Here is a 25,238-nt window from a genome sequence, read left to right as displayed (position 1 = left end):
ATAGGGAAAGGCCTGGGTTCTATGTTGAGTGAGCAGTTGCATAATGTCAATGAGGTAATGTCTCTTACTTATACGAGGTACAGCTCAGGTCTGAGTGTGTCTTGCCTTGCCCCCAATCCTCAACCATCCCCTCTTTTATCTCCTGAACAACAGTAGACATTATGGTTGCATGGACTGTAGACCTGGCTTAGCTGGGGAAGGGGGGTCATCGGGAATGTGATCCCCATGGGTAGGCACAGGGAAGAGAAGAAAGTTTTATTTTCTTGCTTGGGTCAAGGCTTCTTTGGCTTATGGACTGTTAAGGGTGAGAGCAGTGGAGGAAAGGTAGGTCCTTTTGGAGGTCTCTGGTCTGGGCGAGCCAGGAACAGTTGCCAGGCACTGGCCAGAAAGCCCTCACCTGGGACTGGCATCTGCCCTGTTTCTGAAATTATAAAATGAGGGAGGCAAGCTGTTTTGATGTAGATGATTCTCCAACTGACCCTGAGGATATTTAATAACAAAAACCAATAAACCTAATAATAAAACAAATAATAAAAGGAAAGAGTGGAATTTTGCTTTTGTGGTGTGAGGAGATTATGTAGGGAATGCCCAGGGGGCTAGGGCTCCTGACTCAACCCCTGTTTTTATCTGGAAATAGAAAATATCCTCTCTCTTACACATTTTTTTTTTTTTCCAAATTCTTCAGGAATCAAAATTCTCTGGTCCACATATGTTATGGCTTAGATGTTCTAACAGACTGGACCTACTTGGTGTTAAGAGTCATGGAGAAAGGAATTAAAGAGATTAACCTGGGAAACGTGTCCCAGCAAAACAATAGCCCAAAAGGAAAGAGAAGCAAAGATCTGGGGAATAATAGAAAGGACAGGAGACACAGAGGGAATGAAGAAAGGGGGTTAGCGGGATAGATTGGGGAACAGCTCTGGGGACCTCTATGAAGGATGCAGGGTGGCACTAAGAACAGAGTTTCTTCAAAAGAACTCGGAGGACATTTCACCCTGGATAAAGGGTAAAAGGGTTCTTGTGTTTAAATAACTTTGGGAAACCTGCACATGGGAGTCCCCTCTAGGAGATCCCCAAGACGCACTATAGAAATTAAATGGGAAATGGAAAGGAATAAAGACTCTGGAAATAATCATGTGGAGAAAAATCTGTGACTAGTTGCATTTATTAAACAGAAGGAACCAAAAATCAGAAGATCCCCTCCATTAGACCCCATCTCGTAAGGAACCTGTATTGGCTGACCTATTTGGTCCATACTCTAAAAAACTGTCATCCTCTTTGTCAATTATGATGGGTTTGCTGACGTCAGTTTAGCTCTACAAAGGTATATGGGACTGTTTAATAAAAGTGCTTCTGAGACCACTATTCAAGAATGAGCAGTGTAGAGCAGAGAGCCTCAGTTCAGTTCGGTTGCTCAGTCATGTTCGACTCTTTGCGACCCCATGAATCACAGCACGCCAGGCCTCCCTGTCCAACACCAACTCTCGGAGTTCACTCAGACTCATGTCCATCGAGTCTGTGATGCCATCCAGAGAAGAGAGCCTCGTTTTTGTCAAAGTTGCCCTCCGGCATTCATTGAGCATTTCAATGTGGAGATAAGGAAGGCAAGGAGTTGGATCTCTGGCTCTCTGGACCTCATCTTACAATCCTATTTCTAGAATTTCATCAATTCATTTTAAGAGAACAGCAAACTGGTTGTGGTGGGACCCTCCAGTTGATGTCCTGGATGGTTGTTATACCTGGTTTGGAAAGTGGTCTCCAAAGACATTCTTTATAAATGTTATTGAACTCCTACCCCCACTCTGCCCCCACACTCTACACTGAAATCTAAAGAGGGCTTTCAAGTTGTTATCTGTAGGGATATTCAGGACCCACGGTGAGGGGGACAGGCGGCGCTGCCTGCTGGGTGATGAGGAAACATACCTGATGGAGACAGAGGAGCACTGGGCTAGCCTCCTGCCTGCACTCTTCAGGCCAGTGTAGATCTGCCCCATTTCCATGGCTCCCTCTAGCCCCACCACTTCAAGAAGCTGGTCACTGAGGTCTGTAGAGTGAGACAAGCAGAACCAGTGCATACACATGTCTCTGTTCCCCAGTGTGGTTTGGGCCAGAAGGTGTAGTCCCCAGATGGCCAACCTAGAACTGTCAGTATCCTTCAGCTCCCACCAAACAGCATTTCACCCTCATTCTGAATAGGGCATTTCCCCAGAAGTCAATAAATGTACCTTTTCATAAACAGAAACCTTCTGTTCCAGTGAAAAAAGGTTTTGCTCCAGATTGCATGATCATGCATGCAATGAATAGGGTGACATATCCAGAAGTTTCTTCAAAGGCAGAGTAATGTAAAGGATGAACCATCTGTTTCTGAAATACCCCGCCCCCCGCCCCCACCTTGCAGCTAAAGACACACTGGTTTGGGATTAGGATAGGAAGGAATGCTGATGAAGGTCATTATCTAGAGCTGGATCAGGTTTCTCTTCCCTGAATGCCTGAATAACATCTTGGCCCTACTGATGACGACTGATGCTTAATTAACTTCAAATTTGGCCTGTGGTAAGCCAGTGGTGAGCCAACCTCCTTGGACATCCTTGGGGGAAGTCAGTGACCTCTTTCAGGACACCAGGTGCCTAATCTGAGCCAAGGAAAAGAATATTTCACCTACACCAGATTATCCTGGGTCCAAAGTACAAAAAGAGGGACAGAAAATATGAGTCTCAGGCTCAGAGTCGCATAGGATCCATGGCCTCCCACAGTGGCAGCTGCTTCTGATTCAGCACCTAGAAGAGGTCCTTTCTTTCCAAAGTTCCTGGGACTTGGACTGTGCCTGTCCAACTTCTGGGGAAAGCAACGGCAGGATTAAGGTTTGATGTTGGCCCAAAGACTCATTTTTACAACACAACTTTTATTTACTTCAAACAGAAGCAAAATAAAAAGGCAGATTCTTTAAAAGCTTCCATTCCTCCTTTGCCTACCAAAGTAAGTGTAATTCTCTCATAGTTTGTGGCTAATCACTAACATCCTATTAATATTCACAAAGTAGAAAACTGTTCTATGTTAATGTTTTGCTTCTTTGACAGATGGCTTCGGTCTTCTAAGGTACTCATGCTCAGTTGCTTCAGTTGTGTCTGACTCTTTGTGACCCCATGGACTGTAGCTTGCTAGGCTCCTCTGTCCTCCAGGCAAGAATACTGCAGTGGGTTGTCATGCCCTCCTCCAGGGAATCTTCTCCACCTAGGGATCAAACCCACATCTCCTGTGTCTCCTGCATTATAGGTGGATTCCTTACTGCTGAGCCACTGGGGAAGCCCATCTTCTACAGTGTCTCCTGGTATAACACGATAGTGTTTATTAAGACTGGCAAGGAGATATTTGGGTTTGTCTTTCTTGTTTAGAAGCAATAAATGCTGGAGAGGGTGTGGAGAAAAGGGAACCCTCTTATACTGTTGGTGGGAATGCAAACTAGTACAGACACTATGGAGAACAGTGTGGAGATTCCTTAAAAAACTGGAAATAGAACTGCCTTATGACCCAGCAATCCCACTGCTGGGCATACACACCGAGGAAACCAGAATTGAAAGAGACACGTGTACCCCAATGTTCATCGCAGCACTGTTTATAATAGCCAGGACATGGAAGCAACCTAGATGTCCATCAGCAGATGAATGGATAAGAAAGCTGTGGTACATATACACAATGGAGTATTACTCAGCCATTAAAAAGAATATATTTGAATCAGTTCTAATGAGGTGGATGAAACTGGAGCCTATTATACAGAGTGAAGTAAGCCAGAAAGAAAAACACCAATACAGTATACTAACGCATATATATGGAATTTAGAAATATGGTAATGATAACCCTGTATGCAAGACAGCAAAAGAGACATAGATGTATAGAACAGTCTTTTGGACTCTGTGGGAGAGGGTGAGGGTGGGATGATTTGGCAGAAAGGCATTGAAACATGTATAATATCATATAAGAAACTAATCACAGTCCAGGTTCGATGCAGGATACAGGATGCTTGGGGCTGGTGCACTGGGATGACCCAGAGGGATGGTATGGGGAGGGAGGTGGGAGGGGGGTTTAGGATGGGGAATACATGTACACCCGTGGCGGATTCATGTTGATGTATGGCAAAGCCAATACAATATTGTAAAGTAATTAGCCTCCAATTAAAATAAATAAATTTAAATTAAAAAAAAGAAAACTATTGTTTAAAAAACATTCTCTTAACAAATATACTTCTTTTTTACATTCATTTCATTCTTTCTACCAATTTTTATTGAATACAAATTGTGTGCAGGGCACTTTTCTAGCTCTTTGGAATTCAGCTTGTAAGAGGTGTAGGATCTAATATGGGAGGTAAGACGTATATACAAATAGTCATGTACATAAATTTAAAATTATAAACAGATCATAGGAAAAATGTTCTGTTAGAATGGAAGCTTGAGTGGAAGGAACTAAATATATCTTTCCCAAAGTTAATGAAATCCTGTATTTGACTTTATGGATATTCTTCTAATGAAGACAGTTAAACTATTGGGCTGCCCATCAATGTGTAAACATTGCTAAAGTTTGCTAACCTACTGATGGTCACTGATGAACATCAGCTGCCAACAGATACACAAACTGTTAGTCTGTCTGTGATGGCACATAGGTTACCTCCTTTATACCCACTGATACTGCCATTTTTCTTCTCTGGTACTCCTTTTTTTCACATGTGTGAAAAGATACAGTCTCCTTAAACCCTCCGTCTCATTTGGACTTTAACAAGAAGCCACAAAAGGGCAAAGTTTGTTTAGGAGAATGCTCCGGGCTCTTTTAAGGAGTTTAGATCCAATAAACAGTGAATGTCTAAGCCTCTAGTCACTTAATTAATTCCCTTCTTACCCAAGCGTGTTGAATAACCATTGGATAGTTTAGCTTACTGTGTCATTTTACAGTGTCTGTGATCTCAATAAGGGTTGTGAATGAGGGAAGGAGGAGGAGGAAAAGGGGGAGGGGGAGGAAGAACAGGAGGCAGGGAGGGAGGAGAGAGTGTTTAGGGGTGAGGAGGGTGGGGGAGTTGTACTGGGGTGGGAGAAAGGAGGAGAAGAGAGAGGCAGAAGTTTCTCTGTTGGCAGAGAGACAGATGTCTTTTAAAATGTTGCTCTCTGTACCAGGCTTTGGTGTCTGACAGTGCTGTGATAGTTCAACGTTTTCCCTCCTTGAAACATTCCCTGGTAACAAAATGTTCTAAGAAGCAGGGGACTTAATGGACTCAAGTGTTTCAGCTTTTACAATGTCTTGGTCTTTTAACAAATTTCCCTGTTGAATGGCTCTAACTCGAAAAGTTGTTATCACTTCCCACACATTACCTTGCAGCTATCACTTCCCACACATTACCTTGCTTCCTGGCTCTAGAAGAGATGCAATACAGGCTGATCTCATCAGTGTGGTGGGTGGGTGGGTGGGGGGCAGGGGGTTTACGCAGATGTGGGGCTTGGGGGTGGAGGGGGGATAAGTGTAGAAGAAAGGGCAAGGATCTTGTTATACTTTTGGCCACTTTGCCTTTGACTCTGAATCTTTCCTGGCATTAAGAGGCTAGGATGACTCCTGACGGCTACTGCAGGAAGACTGACTGCTGTTCTGTTTCTCTACCGTCGCCTGACTGATCTTTCAAGTTAAAATGCCTACCAGGAAGTTCTGAGGTAAAGAAATATATTTAACTCTGCTTCCCAAACCTGCTGGACCACGAGACTCTTCTTTTGTGTGACACCTATAAACAGTTTTGTAGGTATCTATGGTCGTTTTCTTTGGAACACATTTTGGGAAATTCTGGCGTCACTTAATTCCCTGTACTTCCTTTAGCACACAGATACTTATGCAGAAACTAAATCTGAAGTTAAAATGAAACAGAAACAGAGTTACAAGTCAATGACCAGGTACACAGAACATTTAGTGTTCAGAACATAGAATCCAGGATCAGGACATCTGCTATACCAGGTGTCCTGTTTTACCTTGCTGTTCTGTGCTTCGTCGCTCAGTCAAGTCCGACTCTTTGCGACTCCATGGACTATAGCCCACCAGGCTCCTCTGTCCATGGGGATTCTCCAGGCAAGAATACTGGAAAGGGTTGCCATGAGCTCCTCCAGGGGATCTTCCCAGCCCAGAGATCGAACCTAGGTCTTCCACATTGCAGGTGGATTTTTTACTGTCTGAGCCACCAGGGAAGCCCAAGAATATTGGAGTGGGTAGCTGATCCCTTCTCCAGGGGAACTTCCCATCCCAGGAATCTAATCGGGGTCTCCAGCATTGCAGGCAGATTCTTTACCAACTGAGCTACCCGGCAAGCCCCCTGTTTTACCTCAGGTACAAATGATTCAGAGAGTGGTTTTTGGCAATTCATATCATCTCCATATTGTTTCTATACTCAATATACTCACTTGTATTTAAAATGGAATGTCTGTGTACCTTAGTAAAACAGGAATGCATTAATTCACTCATTCAACAGTTACTGAGTGACAACCATGTGCCAGACACTGTGTTAAGAACTGGGAATACAAAATGTTCTACTCTAAGGACTCTTAACCAAGAGGGAGAAAGTGTTAGGTATAGAAAATGTTGTGAGTAAACTACAGGAAGGATGCCTGAGTAACTGATTCTGGGCAAGGTATGGAAGGAAGGTGCCAGAGACTTTAAGGAAGGTCTTGAAGGATGAATGTCAAGATAATTTGCTGGGTTAAGAAGAAAGAAGGACATTTCAGGGACAGGGATGATTACTTGTGTAGGACTGGATAGTCACTGGATGCACAAGGAAACTAATTTAGCAATAAAGTCAGTTGGCAGTGTCACTGGAAAATATAAAAAGGTATTTCTACCTAATTAGAATTACTATTTAGAGATTTGTTTTCTATAAAGCTATCAAAAGAGGGTCTCTGGGCTGGGCATCAACTTGTTGCAACCATAGACCTAGGTCTTCAGCACTTTTCTTGGTAACAAAGCATTATGCCTGGCTCTATGTGAAGCAAACACTTACTTTTGCTCTCCAAGAAAGAATAAAGATGAAGAATGGGAACATGGGATTAGGAAAAAGTGGAAGCAAAGATGGAACAGCATGGGCAGCCATAGTTGTTGCAACCTGGTGCATCTGATTCAGCCTCCAGTATAGGATTTTATAAATGCACAGCTGCTCATGTCACACCCATGGCAAAAACTCTTCAGGGGCACCAGCCATGATACCGGGTGCTGCAAAGGGAAGATGAAATGTGCATTCTTTGACACCTATGATCAGAGTGTAAACTGGAAGAAAAGTTTTTAGAAGTTTGGTAATGAGTCTAAAACTTTTATACTGTTGATTCATTTCTTTCTTGATATTGATCACAAGAACATTGCAAAACCTAAGTTCATACAGATACGAATATTGTGGCATTACTTATTATAGTGAAACTTCTCCCTCTCCCATTTCTATGTTTGTGAAAATGGTAAATTATATGGTATCATACTATAGAACTTTACACTATTATAATGTTTACAGATTTAAATAACACTAAAAATGTATATGTTATAATTTTAAGTGTGAAGGCAGAATGTAAACTTTTATAGCATATTCTCAACTATATAAGAATGTGCATAGAAGAAAACAAATTCCCCCCAAATCTTAACAGTTGTGAGTTCTGGGTCATTAGATTAAAAGTGATTATTTTCTACTTGATGCTTTCCTAGTTATTCTGCATTTTCTAAGTATTACTATTTCAATTTAAAAGTCATTTTAAAATGCCTATCAACTGCCATTTATACCTGGAAAGATGTAAGTTTCCTCACTTGATGCCCAAGACCCACCCCCATCTGGCAAAAGGCTACCTCCGCAGTGTTTTCCTGACATCACAGGGCAAGTTCCTGCTCCAGACACACACAGCAACATGAAGCTCCCCCAGAAACCTTACTGTTTCCATCTCTTCTGTGCTTCTACCTCTGCTGTACCCCTGCTTGAAACACCCTCTTTCATTTTAACTTGCCCATCCAAACTTGGCTCGAGTGCCATCAACTTCAAGAAGCCTCCTGGACTTCCATGCCTGCAGTCAGATTTAGAGATTCCTCCTCAGATTTTCCCAGGTAGACATATATGGTCAAAGGAAGAACAGGGTGCTTGCTGTATTGCTGTGGGCAAGAGATGGCTGCAGTAATTCGATTTACGTTGAACAGAAAAGGAGACGATGGACTAGGCAAGAAAGGAAAAGGCACGTAAGAGTCTGGATGAGCTCCAGGGGCAGGTGTTCTAAGACGGCTGGGAGGATGTGTTGCAAGTGGTGCTAGTGTGACACGTTCTACCTGTGGCCCCAGTGGTGGCAGCTGAGGGAGAGGGTTTTGATGGAGATCAGAGTCAAGGAGAAAAGAGGCTAGGTCAGTGGCTCCTCAACTTTGCTGCATGTGAGAATTACCTGCGGGGTGGTGGTATTTAAAAATAATGATGCCTCGGTTGCCCCTATACCAGTTAAATCAAAATGTGTGGACCTCCTACTGTATAGCACAGGGAACTATATTCAGTATCTTGTAATAACCTCTAATGGAAAAGAATCTGAAAAAAAAAATATATATATATATATATTTAATGAATAACTGAATCACTTTGCTGTATACCTGAAACATGGTGAATCAACTAAACTTCAATGAAAAATAAAGTGTGAGCCTGGAGCCAGGCATCAGTATTTCCTTTTAAAGATCCTCAGGTGATTCCAAAATGCAAACAGTTTGGGAACCCCTGGGCCAGGTTACTGGGTAGATCATTCCCATGGGCCAGTGATTCTCAGTGTGTGGTTGTTTCCAGGGAAGGCCGAGCCGCAGCACCAGCCTCACCTGGAAACTTGTTAGAAGCGGAAATCCTCAGGCCTCACCCAGACCGACTGAATCAGAAACTCAAGGGGCTGGGCTGGGCGGTCTGTGTTCTAACAAGCCCTCTGGAAGAGTCTGAGGCACACTCAAGTTGGAGAACTTGAGCCTCAGGCAATAAAACTGCCCCAAACATACGCAGGAGTTGGCGTGAAGAAAAATGTAAACAAGTTACTTCCTGACTGCTTTGATCCACACCTTCCTCACTCTGAAAAGGAGAAGTTAGGAATAATAATACTGACCTCAAAGAGTGGTTATGAGATTCAATGGCAGGGGTGTACGTGAAAGCGCCTGGCACAGAGCGGGCTCCAAAAATATTATCAATTTTGCTTTCTTTTATGTCACATTCACCCTCCCAACTCCCAACTCTGTGTACCTCAGAGCTGTGTACAAGGGTCTACGCCATCATATTCAGGGTAAAACACATTTAACAATCTGCAGGGTTCCTCATGGTTTCACACGTCCACACAAATGCCATAATTCCAGTTGAGCTTTAGATGAACTGGGAGTCCTGCTCCAGCTGTTTTTCCTCCTTTAAACTCTTCCCTGACTGCTCCTTTTCCCACTTCTTCGATCTCAACAGTCCCAGTCTGCTTTTCTATCTTGAGACCTGCCTGCAGGTGGGAGGAGGGGCTGGAGCTCAGTACCGACAGGCACAGGCTAGCAGAGTGCTCATATTTGAGGGGCACATCTTCCTTCTTCAAACTCCCTGGAAACCCAAGGGACAACGTCTTAGTTCTCAGTGAGGCGTGCAAGGTTACTCGCTATCTGTCCCTGTTCCCAGCACAGGAATGCCTCTGCCTGGAGAACTCATACTTACCCTCCTGTGTTACCCCAGGCAGCATGCCTTTTCCCCTCTCCTGTGCTCAGTGGATCTCACCCCACGACAACTGTCTCTGTTCACATCACTCTCCCAAGCCCACTGAGACATGAAGGCTGGGAGATAATATTCTTATTTTGTTTACGTTTGAATCCTTAGCAGCCAGCCCAGGCCTCAGCATACAGAAGTGAAGTGAAGTGAAGTCGCTCAGTCATGTCCGACTCTTTGTGACCCTAGCCTACCAGGCTTCTCCGTCCATGGGATTTTCCAGGCAACAGTACTGGAGTAGGTTGCCATTTCCTTCTCCAGGAGATCTTCCCGACCCAGGGATTGAACCCGGGTCTCCCGCACTGTAGGCAGATGCTTTACCATCTGAGCCGCCCCTACTAAATGCTTGTTAAATAAACTGAATAAACTACATGCTTTGGAGCCAAAGACTTTGACAGGTTTAGCTTGAAAGAGGAAAAAGATGATGATTAATAATAATGATAAAACAACTTGCCTGGATGGAAACTGGGTAACATGCTCTCCATGCATCAACCCATTTAATCTGCATACAGCGATGACCCAGTCTGGTTTTCACCTCTCTTCTTTAATGAATAATTTTTATGTTCATTCTCATCTTGGCTGCTGGTTCACACTAATGAAAATTTAGTCCTTTAAGATGTGAGGGATATGTGGGTGTCATGATTTGGGCTCCTTGCTTGTGGGGCCCTGGAGAAGCATGGGAGATCTAGCAAGGCCTAGCAGGATGCCTTGCTACTGTCGATCCCACTGCCAACCCACTTCCCCCTTCCATCAGCACGAGGGTCTGAGGACTGCCATGGATTACCCTGGGAATTAAGCAATCCTCAGTGGAGATGCTGAAACTCTGAGTATGTAGTGGCACCCAGAGAATTTCTGAAACACTGAATCCCAGTGGTGAGGAAGGCTGCCCATATCCTATGGTTGCTGTGTGATGTAATAGAACTTGTGGGCTCTGCCCCCCTATGTAGGTTACAGCAGCACAGGTGGACTGAGGTGTTAGGATTCCAGCCCAAAGTAAGGATGGACACGGATCAATTCAGTGGGTAACATGCATCAGCTAAAGCTGATCCGAAGCTCTGACTGACAGGTCTGTGTGTCTGATTAATTCAAGATGCAGAAATGTGTCGCTATTACTTACGTGGCCTCTGACAGACAAGTATGGACTCACAGGATAAAGAAAGAAGGTTGAGACACTCTGCACAAGTTCTTGAGTTCGGGGCTAACAGTTTGATGGCTGTGTCCGTACAGGGCAGGGTGTTTGTTTTCTGAGTCTGTTCTTTTGCTTGGGGTGCCACAGGCTGAATGGCTTAAACAACACACATCTATTCTTTCATGGTTCTGGAGGCTGGAAGGTCAAGTTACACCTTGCAAGGTTGGCTTCTTCTGAAGCCCCTGTCGTTGATGTGCAGATGGCCAGCCCCCACCCCGGCTGCCTCTTCACATGGCCCTTCCTCTGTGCACCCCAGGGCCTCTCTCTGTGCCCAAATGTCCTGTTCTTATAGCGACACCAATCAGATGGGAGTAGGGCCCTAACTGCCCATTTAAACTGAACCACCTCTTTAAACTATCTCCAAATACAACCACGTTCCAGGGTACTTGGAATTGGGGCTTCAACATATGAACAAAATTCCCCCCATGATGTCCCTGCCTATAAGAGGAACAATAATAAAACCTGTATCATGGGTTATTTTGAAGACTAGAGAAAGAAAGAATGTGAAGGTGTGCAGTAAAACAGCAATGTCCCTTATCACTTGGTTACTGAGAAGCCAATATGCAGGGGGAGGGTGGGTGTGCCATCTTCTCACTCTCCTCAGAAAGAAGGGATGCAACCCTGCTCTGCCTTGCGGTTCAGCCCCCACCATCTAGAAGGTGAGTGATAGCTGGCAAGCTCGACCTGCCAAGACTGTGTCAGGTGTCACCTTGGGCTCCCCTCCTACTACCAAATTTCCATGGAGATAGACCACACACCCTAGGAAGCTCAGGAACACTGAGCGCCAAAGACCTGGGCATGGATCAGCCCACCTAAGCTGACCACTGGGTCTGGTCTGTAAAGATGAAAGGCTGCTTCCAGCTAGAGAGCTTCAAAGCTGGCTTTGAAGCATGGCGGCCTGAAAATGGGCTGGGGATGGGGAGACGGAGTTGGAGGGGACTTTGGGGCTTCCCTGGGCACGCAAAGGTGAGTAAGTAAGAAGGCTGTCAGTTACCTGCCATGTTCCTACTTGGTCTTTCATAGCACCAGGCCTCAGGTATCCCAATCACAATTTATCTGAAGAGTAATCTGTGACCTGTGCTTTCCCTAGAGATTCTAAGTCAGACTCAGCATAAAGGAAGAGGGGCCCCATCCCGGCAAATGGAATAAGTAAGGAAGGTGCTCACCCCTTGGCCTAGAGAAGGAAATGGCAACCCATTTTGGTATTCTTGCCTGGAGAATCCCATGGACAGAAAAGCCTGGTGGGCTACAGTCCATGGAGTCTTAAGAGTTGGACACAACTGTAGATCTAATAACCACTCTGGCAGGATTGCTGTAAGGTTTAGAAGTGATGCCATCCAGGGCCTGCACAGAGAGCACGAAGAAGGCCCTCAAAAAACAGGGGCCCATTACTGTGATTTTAGGTTTCTTTAGAAATGGATGTCCTCAGGAAACTGCCTTTGCTACATAGTAAGTGTGTGGCCTTTTGCAGATGGTAATTAATGTAACCCAGAGAAGATAGTTCAGGAGGAGGAGATGGAGGGGGAGGAGGGGAGCCAGAGGAGGAGATGGGAGGGGGAAGAAGAGATGGAGAAGGAGGTGGGAGGGGAGGAAAAGGAGGAGAAGGGTGCTGAGGGAGAGAGGCACAGAAATACTGTGACCTTGAGATTTTAGGGTGACTGTCCTTCTGGCAAGAGAAGCATCCCCATTTCAACTTCTTTTACTTTAAGACAGGGAGGTTTTTACTTGTAAATGAGTTTCTTAGTTCCTTTCCTTCCCCTGTGCGTGTGCATGTGTGTGTGTGTGTGTGTGTGTGTGTGTGAGATACAATTTCACAACGGTCCAGATGACTGTCCCTTGCTTCTGGGCTGAGCAATGGGATGCAGAGCCTTCAGTCATGGCTCTGTCACGCCTGGTGCAGCCAGGCACCCCTCCTGATGGGCATTTCCTTGACGCCCTTGTCACACTGGCTGGCAGGTGTCTTCCACTCCCAGCATTCTGTAAAGCACCATCAGGGCGTAAAAGTGGCCAGAGGGTATTGAATGGTCTTGGACTGTGGATAACCCAGATGGAAATGGGAGGGAAAAGCCTCCCAGAGCCACTGCTTTCCAAGGAGCAGAAGGGCTGCAAGGTGCAAGGGAGAGGAGATGTGTCGGCCCCGCAGGCAGGGCTGGGTTTCTGCCTCTGCTCTGGCTGTCTAGTTGTGTGAGCTTGGGCCAGTCACTTTTCTCCTCTGGGCCTCTGTTCCCTTGATCAGGGGCAAGGATATTCTCTCCTGAGTGTTAGTTTGAGCTCTTCTAACAAAGGTGGAGGCTGGGTTTCTGCTCGGCTGGGTCAAGAGCTGGCTGGCAGCAGGCCTTGACATTTCTCACACTGTGCAGAAGACAGAAGATTCTGTGCAGCTCTACCCGGAGACAAGAGGAAGAGCGAGTGTGGACTCACAATGGCCTTTGTCACTGGTTCCTAAAAGCCTGTCTGTGCGGTGGGACGGGGAGGGAGGGACAGGGCCTCCATTCTGTGTGGCGTTCCCTTCTCGGGTTTGGCTGGGCTCTGATGAAGGCTCTGTACATTGGGGGAGGGGGCTCCTCATCCCCTCCATGCCTCAGGGCAGGTGCTTCAGAAGGGGAGGGCAGAGTGCTGGAGGAGTTGTGTGGTGGGAGATTTCTCCAGAACAGAGGGTCACCCCAAGTGGCTCTGAGGTGAGGGTCTGACATCATCATGGCGGCAAGAAAGACCAAGAGTGAGAATGTCTTTTAAGGCTTGGGAGGCGGTGGAGCTACAGGAATCTTGAGCTGGTGCTTCCAATGACAACAGGAAGAAAAGGACCAGTACTGGGTACAGACTCTAAAGCGGGCCTAGAGCTTTATAAACGTTACTGTTTTAAATCCTTGTGGCAACTCTGTTGGGTAGAAACTATTATCCCAACATAAAAAAAAAATCTTGAGGCTCAGAAAGGTTGAAAAACTTGCCTAATGTCACAGACCTGGCATATGGTAAAGCTGGAATTCAAACCAAGGCCTGTCTGACATAAAAACAAACTTCCAAATAAAGGATGCAAAGCAGAGACCAAATGTCTTGGCAGGCTGGAGTGTCTGAGGGCAGGGAAGGGGGCATGTAGTGGGGTAAGCCTCGCCCTGGCTGCTCTCGGGGGAGATTTCTTGGCAACACAGTCTTGTTAAACAGAATGCCGAAGCTGAAATCCTAATTGGTGTGTGACCTGGCATTACTATGCCCACTGAGCTCAAGAAGCTTCAACTCCACATTCAGTGTCTGTAATAGAATAAATCAGCTAGTGGTGAGATTTTCCAGTTCAACTCATGCCCGAGGCATGACACAAGGTACACTACAGAGAACGACACCTACTGAACTAATCACAGCTCAGAGGGACTCATGTACCCAGAAGGGCAAAGCTAGAGGAGAGTTGTGACCCTCTGGTTGTTGGGTCAACACCAACCAGAAATGCGGGTGGTGGGGGAGGGTATTGTGGCATGGAAGGAAAGAATGCCAGGTTTGGTATACTTGGACGTGGCTCTAGTCCCAGATTCACCAATTAGTGTGGCCTTGGACAGGTCAATTAATCTCCCTGGGCCTCATTTTTCTAATTATAAAGTGTCTCTCAGGGGTGCTGTAAGGGATGAAAATGAGATGATGAATGCAAAATATTTCTAGTAGCATTGAGTGCTAATTTCAAGTAGGTACTTAACAAGTGTTGGATGAACTGTCCTGAAAATGGGAAGAACTGGGTGCTGGCTGCAGGTGGAAGACACAGGGCCCTGCTTAAGACATCCATTCTACCAACAGCAGCCACTGGGAATGGGGAGGGCTCTAAAGTGGAGGCAGACAGGAGAAGGCTGAGCTTGTGGGCAGAAGCTGGGACTCTGTTGGGTAGTGTTCCCTTTGTTTGTCTCCCAATCCCTGTTGACTGTTATCCATCTTCCCTCTTGTGCCACTGACTCTCATTCAAGGCCTTAGACCTGTGAGCCTGTGCTCTGCACCAGCCTCCTAACTGGACCTCTTGCTGCCAGTTCCTTTCCCTTTCTTCCAATACTTACTGCGTGCTGCTCTCTCATCCTATTGCTCCTGGCTTTGAATGCTTCATCTCTTCCCATTAGTCAAAGGATCACATACTCAAGGGCACATTATTCAAAGGCCTTTACCAGTCTTCCCTTTGCTATTTCTAGGTGCTAATGCCCTAGCCCATGTGCCTCTTCTCTCATTCCATCTTTTCAAATCCATTCCAGCTTCAAGTACTGGCACATATACATTCTATCTTGTTCATTCATTCAGTCCTATATCAAATATTTATTGATTGCCTCCAAGGTCCCTGGCACAGTGCTGGGCAGCTGGGGACTGAGTTCCTAAGGAATGTCCCTCCTATTCTTACCCACCCCCACTCCAATGCTACTGTTTCAGCCTATCATGCCAGTGGTAACTCGATGGTTCTACATGTATTTTTTACATTAGATTGGGAACTATTGGAGGTCACATCCACATCATCATGCTGACACCCTCTATGGCATCTGGAGCATTCAGTACTTTAAGGCAGGTTGGCATCTGGTTCTATTGGGTATTGTCTTCATTTTTGGGACAGTCACTTAACCTCATTAGCCTCAGCCATAAAATGGATTAAGAAATTAAATAGGCAACAGCTTGGCCCATAAATATGTGCTCAGTAAATAACAGCCCAATACATATTTATTGATTAATTAAGAAGATAAAGCACTTCTCACATTCCTTAGACATAGATCAAGAAGCATAGGTTATGCAAAGCGTGTGGCCAGCATGGAGTCTTGCTGTGGGTTGCTTCTTAGAAGGTGCCAGGTATTAAAGCTGCAACAGGGGAACAGGAGCTGGTATGTGGGTCAAGATGGGGCAAGCAGAAGAGGGAAAAATCTATAATGTCTAGGCCTGCCAGAGAGCTGGTCTAGAAGTTTCTTCTGCAAGTGAAAAATGAAAGGTTCTTTCGTTCTATTTTGAGCTGCAAATCTCCAAAGACAGGAATTCAGTTGGAGTTTAACTCCAACTTGAACCTGTGTGAGCAAGTTTCCCTCTGCAGAAGGGGAACAGCCTCTGGATGCCCAATGCTGCCTCCCCTGCCCCTCCCAGTCTTGGCAGGGAGTGGGTGGGAGGAGACACAGCTGGAGGCAGAGTTCTCTTGATTCACAAGTCAGCTGGGAAAGAATGAGGAATTGCTTCACTCGAATTTCTAGTAAATGCGGGTTGGGTCAGGGACAGGCAGAAGTGGGGAGGATAGGATGGGTTCTCTGGTGTGTGTAGAAGCAATTCCATGTTTGAAAGACTAGAACTTGGGCTGTAGTCCCCGGTCCACCAACTTGTGTTACCCTGGATGGGCCAATTAACCTCCCTGGGCCGCATTTTTCTAATCTGGAAATTTCTCCTTGGCATTCTCAGCGGGGGCAGCCAGGCCCACCAGTGCAGTACTTCTCAATCTGGAGCAGGCATACACCACCAGGGGATCTTGCTGATGGGCAGATTTGGCTTCGGGAGGTCTGGCCTATATTCTGACACTCTCAGGTGAGGCCTTTGATGCTGGCTGTGGACCACATGAGGTCCCAGTGCAGGGCTGGGCAAACCACAGCTGGAGGACCAGACCCAGCCCACTGCTTGTTTGTGTAAATAAAGTTGGACTGGAACCCAGCCATGCCCATTCGTGTCTGCGTGTTGTCTATGACCACTTTCATGCTAAGTGGTTGGAGGAAAGCAGTTGTACCTGAGATGGTATGGCCCACAAGGCCTAACTATTTTAATAGTTACTATGTGGTCCTTTATAGGGGAAATTTGCCAACCTCTGCTCTAGTGCACAGAGAGCAGGCCTGTGTGAACTAAAAGACCGGCATTTCAGTCCGGGTTTGGTCAAGCCAGCCACTTCACCTTGCTGGTTCTCACTCTCCTTATCTAGAGGAAAGGACCTCTAAATTTCTAAAGAGACCTGTGATTCTGGGATTTCAATACTATAGGAAACATTATAGCTTCTCCGGGCATCTGAGAATCAGGTTGTGCAGCTTTTATTTGGAAGCTGTGAAAACACACCTGGATAACCCGCAGAGTCCAGCAGGCAGCCTCGAAAGGAGCAGAGGGGCTGCACAACACAGAGGCAGCTGGGAGTACACAGGGGCTCAGAGAAAGGACCAGTATGGATGGGAGGCGACCTCCTGGCCTCCTGTACAGGCTGACGCCAGCACAGGGGCCCTGGAACACTGCTCACGAGCATCACACACACACACGTTCCATCCCATCAAACACAATTCCCTATCTTACCACTTCAGGTGCTCCTGGCCCTGGGAGCTTCTGGTCAACCAATGTTAATTAGCTTTTTCGAGGTCTCAGAGACCATGCCAGGCATAGGCATGTAGAAGGAAGTATGACATCTAGAACTGTGAGCTCACAGTTGGGTGGGAGAGACACCATCTGAGTTAATAATTACAGGACAGTTTCACGAGCCACCATAGGGGAAATGCTTGACTCTGGGTCCCTACCTTGGGCAACAGGTGATGCTGTCAACAAGGCAGGGAACGTGGGGGTAGGTGGTGGGCTATAGGAGAGGAGGGAGGATGTGTAAAGAGGGGGAAGAGAATGCCTTGGGGTTTGTTGATTCCAATGTGGGTGCCTGAAGGACTGAGTGACAAAGCTGATTTTCTGTGGAAAGCAGAGCAGGGTCACTCTGTAGGCCTGCCACTGTCACAAGGAATGACTAGTATGTTGCCATGGTTACTTCCCAGCACTGAGGGACATCCCAGTGCACATCTAAGTATCCCCAGGCTCGAAGGGGGTCACTCTCCTTGCTCTGTCTCAGCCCCGAGGTGAGACCTTGGCCAGAGAGACCTCTGCAAAATGCATGCTTTTTAGGAACATTTCTATTTTTCAACTTGAATGAGCAGTAAGAGGCTGGTGATTGCTCACTATGACTGTCTTTCTGGTCAGGTTTCCACCAGATAGGAAAATTGGGAACCTACAGCCTTGGACAGGTCTTGAACCCAACTGGCCACTTTCTGTTCTGGTGTCATATAAGCGAGGAGGGAGCCCCGAGAAGCACTGAACTCATGTGCTCGTGATTATCGTGTTGTCTCACTGAACTGTGGCTCTCCACCTGGGATGGTGGATCTCTGATGTCTAGTTGGGGCCCCTTTCCCTTGTTTTGGGATTCAGGGTATGACCCATACAACTAGTGAAGATCTATGCGGGCACAGTGCGTGGGCAGACTGAATTACCTGCGCCTGCACAGTGGTGTCAACTGGCTGTGAGGTGGCGGGTTTTCCTCTTCCCAGGCAAGACCCGGGCATCTGGGCGGCATATTTGATGACTATATGCTTTTGCCAGGAGGCTGCCTGTGTGAGTGCCTGCTAGTCGGTTTGAGTACCAGGCTAGTGAGGCATATCTGTAGCCACACCCAGCTGGCCGACTGGCGTACTGGGTAGCCATGATACTCCTTCTTAGCGCTTATGACAGAGTCTAATTCTATGCCTATCAGTGGGACTGTTTAACTGAGGCCTGGCTCCTGCACTCCCTAATGGCTGCAGGTGTTAGGCCTGGTTTTGCTCGTCACTGTGCCTGACATTCGGAGAAGGCGATGGCACCCTACTCCAGTACTCGTGCCTGGAAAATCCCATGGATGGAGGAGCCTGGTAGGCTGCAGTCCATGGGGTCGCTGAGGGTCGGACACGACTGAACGACTTCGCTTTCACTTTTCACTTTCATGCATTGGAGAAGGAAATGGCAACTCACTCCAGTGTTCTTGCCTGGAGAATCCCAGGGACGGGGGAGTCTGTGGGCTGCCGTCTATGGGGCAGCACAGAGTCGGACATGACTGAAGTGACTTAGCAGCAGCAGCAGCAGTGCCTGGCACTTGGTTGGTGCTTCGTATGTGTGTGTTGAATAAATGACAGAAAGCCTGTCCCCACTGCTGGGAAACTGACTCAAACTGTATATCCTACCAACGGTGTCTGTCTCCCTGTCTTTACCAGGAATTGAAAAAATTATTACCTAATAAGACTCTGCGCAGATTTATGCCCTCATTGCTTAGAAACTCGTCTAGGACACTCTGGTGGCAGTTCAAATGGGATTGACTAAGAAATCGCTGAGGGGAAGGTGACCTTAATATCGAATAACCAGAGGGGCCAGCTGTGGTTGACATAGCCTCAAGGCTGCTACTGGCTCCAGACTGAAGGCTGGATGGGGACAGATATGAAGCTCAGAGAAGAGCCTGAGAACATGTGTAGGAAGTCTCTGCATTCACATCCAGGGTGGTGCCAGAAAGAAGCAGTGGCAGAGCTTCCAGGGCTTTACGCCCTAGCCTTTAGCCTGATAAGGACTGATGCAATCTTGTGCCGTGCACACCCTTGGTGCTTCAGGATTTGGCACTGTTCCCCTTACCTTGCTTCAGCAGACAGCTTGCTCAGGTGGAACCTCCACACTGGCAGCAACAGCCAAACACATTAGGCACAGTGCCAACAAGTAATCTTTGTTAGAGTTATGGGTTGCTCTAGACCAAATTCCTGAAGCAGAGATCAAGAGAGTGAAATTCTAAATTTGGTCATTTTCTTACGTACTAAATACTTATCATTTAATTCTTCTGATCACTATTGATCAAGTGCTTACTATGTTCCAGGCATTCTGATAAGTGTTCTAAGTGGAGGATCTCATTTAACCCTCCAAACAAGGTGGCTATGCTGAAGGAGAGATTATAACAGGTTCCATCTTGCAAGGGTTGACATGGAGGCTTGGAGAGGTTCAATGACTCAACCAATGTCACACGGCTGGTGGTGGGGAGGCCTGGGTCTTTCAACTTCTAGTTAAATGGTTAGGCTCTTACTCTACACTGACTCTCAGCTATAAGTCCTCTAAGCTATGGGTCGGGAAGATCCCCTGGAGAAGGAAATGGCAACTCACTCCAGTATTCTTGCCTGGAAAATCCCATGGACGGAGGAGCCTGGTGGGCTACAGACCATGGGGTCGCAAAGAGTCGGATACAACCAAGCGACTTCACTTTCACTTTTTCTTTAAGGCATAGCTTACTTACCAAGTGAGTTTCTAATGGTTTCATAAAATGAAATTCTCAGTTTCACAAATACTTGAATTGAACAGTTTATAAGACGTTTTTTTCGCCAACATTTTTCACTGAGGGTCTGTTCCTGTCCAGCTCCAGAATCTACTGCCCACTGTGCTCATAGACCAAAGGCAAGATTCCTTTCTTTCTCTCTCCCTCCTTCTGACAAGCATTTCTGTAGAAATGCGCCAGGTAGAACGTTAGTCTTTGAAGGGGACACAAAGGTGAAGAACACATGCTGCCTATTTTCCAGGTACTGGCAAGAGAAAGATATGATGAGGATACCCATGCCTATGAGAAAAGGCCATCCATAACCAGTGTGCTGTCAAGACAGAAGGCAAAATTAAGTGCTCTAGGAATTCAGAGGCCAGATTCACTTCCAGGGGTGCCACTATAGGCTCCAGGAAGCAGATGGCCCTTGGGGTAGGTCTTGCAGGAGGAGCAGAATTTCAACCAAGTGTTTGTTTGGATTGGATCATAAATACTTCCTGTTTCCTGAGTGTCTGGCTTGTGCAGTACACATAGTAGGTTCTCAGATAAATGTTCTAGGTGGACACTAACCACTTGGGGCCAGGCCAGGAATCATGGACTTGGTTCTGCTGCAACCACTGGATATAAATTGTGTAAGTCCTGCCACTTCTCTGGGCCTCTGTTTTTCCCAACTATGAAATAGTGACATGGTGGGGAGTAGGTATACCCTTACTCATGGGTTTCTGGTTAGGACTAGATTAAGTCAATATATGCAAAACTAACTACAAAATACTATCTGTCACTATTCTTATTGGTATTACAAAAACTAAAAAGGATGAATGCTGTGGACTGCTCAATTATCCAACAACTATTTTTTTTTCTTTTGACTAACCCTATTGGGTCAGGCATTGGGGATACAAAAATTAAAATCATCTAGCCTCCATCCTTGAAAGGTCTAGAAAAGAGGCAGTAGGTACAGTTGATGGTATGAGTTTAATGTGCTAGGGCAAAGGGGTGGCTGGAGTTTGGCAGGATCTCTACTGTTTCTTAGTGACAGTGTGGGTAGGCGGCAAGGCTAGAGAGAAGAACTTCAAAATCAGAAATCTGGCTGTTAGCACCAATATGCTGCTGCTGCTGCTAAGTCGCTTCAGTCGTGTCCGACTCTGTGCGACCCCATAGACGGCAGCCCGCCAGGCTCAGCCATCCCTGGGATTCTCCAGGCAAGAACACCAGAGTGGGTTGCCATTTCCTTCTCCAATGCATGAAAGTGAAAGGTGAAAGTGAAGTCGCTCAGTCGTGTCTGACTCTTCACGACCCCATGAACTGCAGCCTACCAGGCTCCTCCGTCCATGGGATTGTCCAAGCAAGAGTACTGGAGTGGGGTGCCATTGCCTTCTCCTAGCACCAATATAAAACAGCATTAAAGGTGAGGAGAAAATTTTCTTACAGCTTGAGGTTATACTATGTTCCAGGTACTCTGACATCCATCATGATAACAAGCTAGATATTATTATGCCAATTTTACAGATGAGGAAGCTGAGACTCAGAAAGGTTGGGTGACTTTCCAAGGTTTATAAGATTATAAAGTATAAAGCCTAAATTTAAATCCAGGTCATTCAACTTCAAGCTTGGTGCTTTTCCCAGGACCACTTCTTGCTTTCTAATCAGCCAATGGTTGTATAGAACTCATTCCATGCTAACCTTTTTTTTTTTTTAATTAAAAAACATTTTTTTGGGGTGTCTACACTGCATGGCATGTGTGATCTTAGTTCCCCAACCAGGGATCAAACCTGAAACCCCTGCATTGGAAACACAGAATCTTAGCCACTGGACCACCAGGCAAGTCCCCATGTTAATCCTGATTGATTTTTTTTGGATTTCTTTTCCTAGAAGAAAGACTGACCCATGATGAGATTTGACAGTAACCTTTTCTGTTGTCATTTCCTTTAACATTTCCTATGATAGACCCCTTCCCTCCCACTAATTTCTCCTGTCTCTTCCCTGACCCTCAAGCGCAGTAAAATTGCCAGAGTAACAAATCCCAACAAATAATGGATGTGCAGAGAGAGAGATCCCTACCTTCTCAGCCACCGGCCTGTAAGGTGTGAGACAAAACACACTGAAAAAAGAAACCTGCCATATAATTCTGTTCAAGGAATCCATTAGACCAAAACCTGGCCATGTCATAATTCTGCAGCTCTGTAAGGAACCTGTGCGCTATGGGAACCTGTACAACTGTCAGATTTGCCTGTTTTACAGATAATGAAAACTGAAACCCAAGAAGGTGAGTGAACTTGCCCAACATCACACACTAGTGAGAGGCAGAGACTGGATAGGAACTCAGAATTCTTGACTACCAGGCCAGTGCTTTTCCACTAAAATGGGTCACCTCTTTAGCTTTTCCTCATTAACATCTCATCTTAAAGGAGATTATGGCCCTTTAAGAGAGCTCACTGTTGGTTGGTTCTCTGCAAAGCTAAGAAGCCAAAGCTCCCTCCTCAGCCTCTGCTCTGATCAGCTCATGTCCTCATCTAAAGAACAGGAAGTAGCTTCATTTTTAGCTCCGAAAGCATATTCTTGGGGTGAGAAAGGGGGATTTGGGGAAGAGAGTTCCTGTACATGATGGTCATGAGTGATCAGCAGACATTATTCTTGCTTGAAGAAGGGGAAGATAAATGGTAAGACATGTAAGGAACGGACAGTTGTCCTTGAGTTCTAACTGGAACACATCTTCAGCAAGGGTGTCCCCAAGTCTCTGCCTGATATGGGTGGTGGGATCCTGCCCTGATTCTATTCTGCTGAGATGCCAGAGTGGGGGCTGGGACGGAAGCACCAGGGTGAGAAAGTTTGCAGGAACTTTCTACAACCTCCAATGCTTCCCCCACCCTCTGCTAGTACCCACAACTTCCCCTGCCAAGGGAGGAAGGAGGAACACATTACTCAATTTAATAATTTATACAAATTGAAAAGTTTACTGTGTGAAGGAAAAGGGACTTAAGAGGGCAGCAGAGAAAAAAAAAATTCCCCAGTTCTCTCTTAAAAAGGACAGGTGTGATGGTGAACCTCTTGATGACCTTGGAATATGACAATCTGATTGTCTAACAGGTAGGTCTGAAGTAAGCCAGTAACCACTTTCTTGGATGGTCAGCCAAGTTTTGTTTCCTCCTACTGGTGGGATCGCATCCAGTCTTAGGACTAACAGCCTCGGACATCAAAGAACCCAGACTCCGATTCCTGGACTCTTGTCTGTGTCAGTGTTTCTCAAGCCTGGCAGCCCATCAGATCGTCTGCGGAGGTCCAGATTCCCAGGAACCAACCCAGAGATTGATTAGGGAGATCTGGGCTGGGGCCCAGGACTTCATTTTCTATAGACAGGTGTGGTTTAGAAACCAATGGTCAATCCCATCCATTCAGTTATCAAAACTTCTACATCAGATGTGGGGTTTACAGCAAAGAAACCCGAAGTGCCAAGAAGTAGGTGAATGCCAGCACTTGGATCTGAATCCATTCTCCTGCCTCCTCACTGGGGGATCTTTGCCACAGCCCTCTTCACATATGGCTTCTCCCCCAGCCCCAGGTCACCGAGTCTACTGTGGATCCCTGGGGATGAGTGAGGCCTGTTTGTCCAATCCACAGAGGAGTCAGAGATGCCAGGAACTTTGAGTCCCATTTGGTGCATTGGTGGAAATGGCTGGTAAGGCGTAGGGCTGAAAATAATTTTAAGGGCATTCTCAGAGACCTGTGTTCTGTATCCTGGTGGGTAGGATAGCCTACCTGATGACCTCTAAGGCACACTACCAAGTTCCAGGCAGAAAGAAGAGTCGGCTCATGGAAGTGGCCTGCCGTGTTAGAGGTGCCAGGGTGGCAGAGGCAGAGGGAGTGAGGGGGAGTGAAAGACGTCTAGACCTAATGAGAGGCCAAACCATTTAGGGTCCTTGAGGCCATGTGAAGACCTTTAGCTTTTAATCTTAGCCACTGCAGAATTTTGAGAAGAGTGGCACAGTCAGACATATTTGCCCATGGGCATTCTGATGAGGTGGTGAGAACAGACTGTAGAGGGTGGGGGTACAAGCAGGGAATTCAGCTGGGAGGATGTGCAGGAATCTAGGGGGCAGAGGATGGTGGCTCAGACCAAGGTGGTAGGAACGCAGTGGTGAGAAGTGGGTGAATCTTAGATGTTTTTAAGAAGTAGAGCTAACAGATTTTCTGATGGGTTGGATATGAAATGTGAGATAAAAGGGAATCAAGGATGCTGCCAAGTGTTTTGGCTTAAGCAATGGGCAGGTTGGAGTTATCGTCAACTGAGATGGAGAAGGCTGTGGGTGGAGAAGGTTTGAGGGAGGGATGCTGGAGCTCAGTTTTGGACTTGCTGAGTCACTCGCCCTCACGTGGTCCTTAAATAAAGTCTCACTACTCAATGAGGTCATCAAGGGAGTGAGAGCAGAGAGAGGAGAGGGCTGAGGACCCTGCCTAGGGACCCTCCAGCACCAAGAGGTCAGAGAGAAGATGAGGAAGCAGCAAAAGAGACTAACGAGAAGTAACCAGTGGGAAGAAGGGAAACCAGGAAGGTGTGGTGTCCTGGAAGAAGTGATCAGGTAGGGTCAAATGCTGCTGACAGATGAAGCAAGATTAAGGTTGAGAATTGACTACTGGATTTAGTTACTGAAGGACTGGTAATCCTGACACAAGTAGCATTTGACCCCTAACCTCATGGAGTTTCAAACCCAAGGTCTGATTACTGACTGCCATTTAGGGATCCCTTACTGTATATTTTCTCTTCTCAATTAGGTTATAAATGATGATGCATCAGGGATGAGTCAGGGTATCGCTGGGTTCTTGTAAGGCTGCAGAACCTTCTAGAGCCTGCTGTAGACCCTAATACGGTTTGCTGACAGACCCACCTGAATATGGCTCCCACTGGGGCACTGACCTAGCACGATTTTTCTCATGCTTGGCTTACCTTGAACACAGAATTTCAGTTCCTTGGGGTCAGTGATGACCTTCCTGCTTTCCCGGATCACAGCCCGGTTCTTCTTGGTTTCTCCCCAGAGATTGGTGCCACCATACATGCTGGGAATGTTGAGAATAGCAATGCCTTCAAGGAAGATGCTGCTCAGGTCCACCCCAACCCCGTCACACTGGGGGAAAGAGAACAAAAGGTCATCTGTTAGTGTCCTCATTGTATCCCAATTCAAGGTGCGGTGAGTGTGGTGGGGGCTCTCATCAAGAATGTGACAGGCCGTTAGCCACCAGCCAGCCTCTGTCAGAAGTTGAATCTTGGCTAAAGTTGCTCAGGTCTAATG

The 25,238-nt window shown here is 46.4% G+C and overlaps 1 protein-coding gene across 1 annotated transcript in view; it reads right to left on the bottom strand.

Moving 5' to 3' along the window:
* The window catches only part of DGKG (diacylglycerol kinase gamma), a 223,186-nt gene that overhangs the window by 12,176 nt on the left and 185,772 nt on the right, over window positions 1–25,238 (bottom strand). The window contains exons 22-23 of the mRNA XM_055568807.1: window positions 24,896–25,073; window positions 1,924–2,044 (exon numbers count right to left, since the gene is read on the bottom strand). Coding sequence (XP_055424782.1) covers window positions 1,924–2,044; window positions 24,896–25,073 — 299 coding nt within the window. The remainder of the gene's footprint in view (window positions 1–1,923; window positions 2,045–24,895; window positions 25,074–25,238) is intronic.

This window comes from Bubalus kerabau, chromosome 2 (genome assembly GCF_029407905.1).
Source record: "Bubalus kerabau isolate K-KA32 ecotype Philippines breed swamp buffalo chromosome 2, PCC_UOA_SB_1v2, whole genome shotgun sequence".
Lineage (NCBI taxonomy): Eukaryota > Metazoa > Chordata > Mammalia > Artiodactyla > Bovidae > Bubalus > Bubalus kerabau.
Note: the sequence above shows the minus strand (reverse complement) of the source record. Positions and strands in the feature narration are given on the sequence as shown.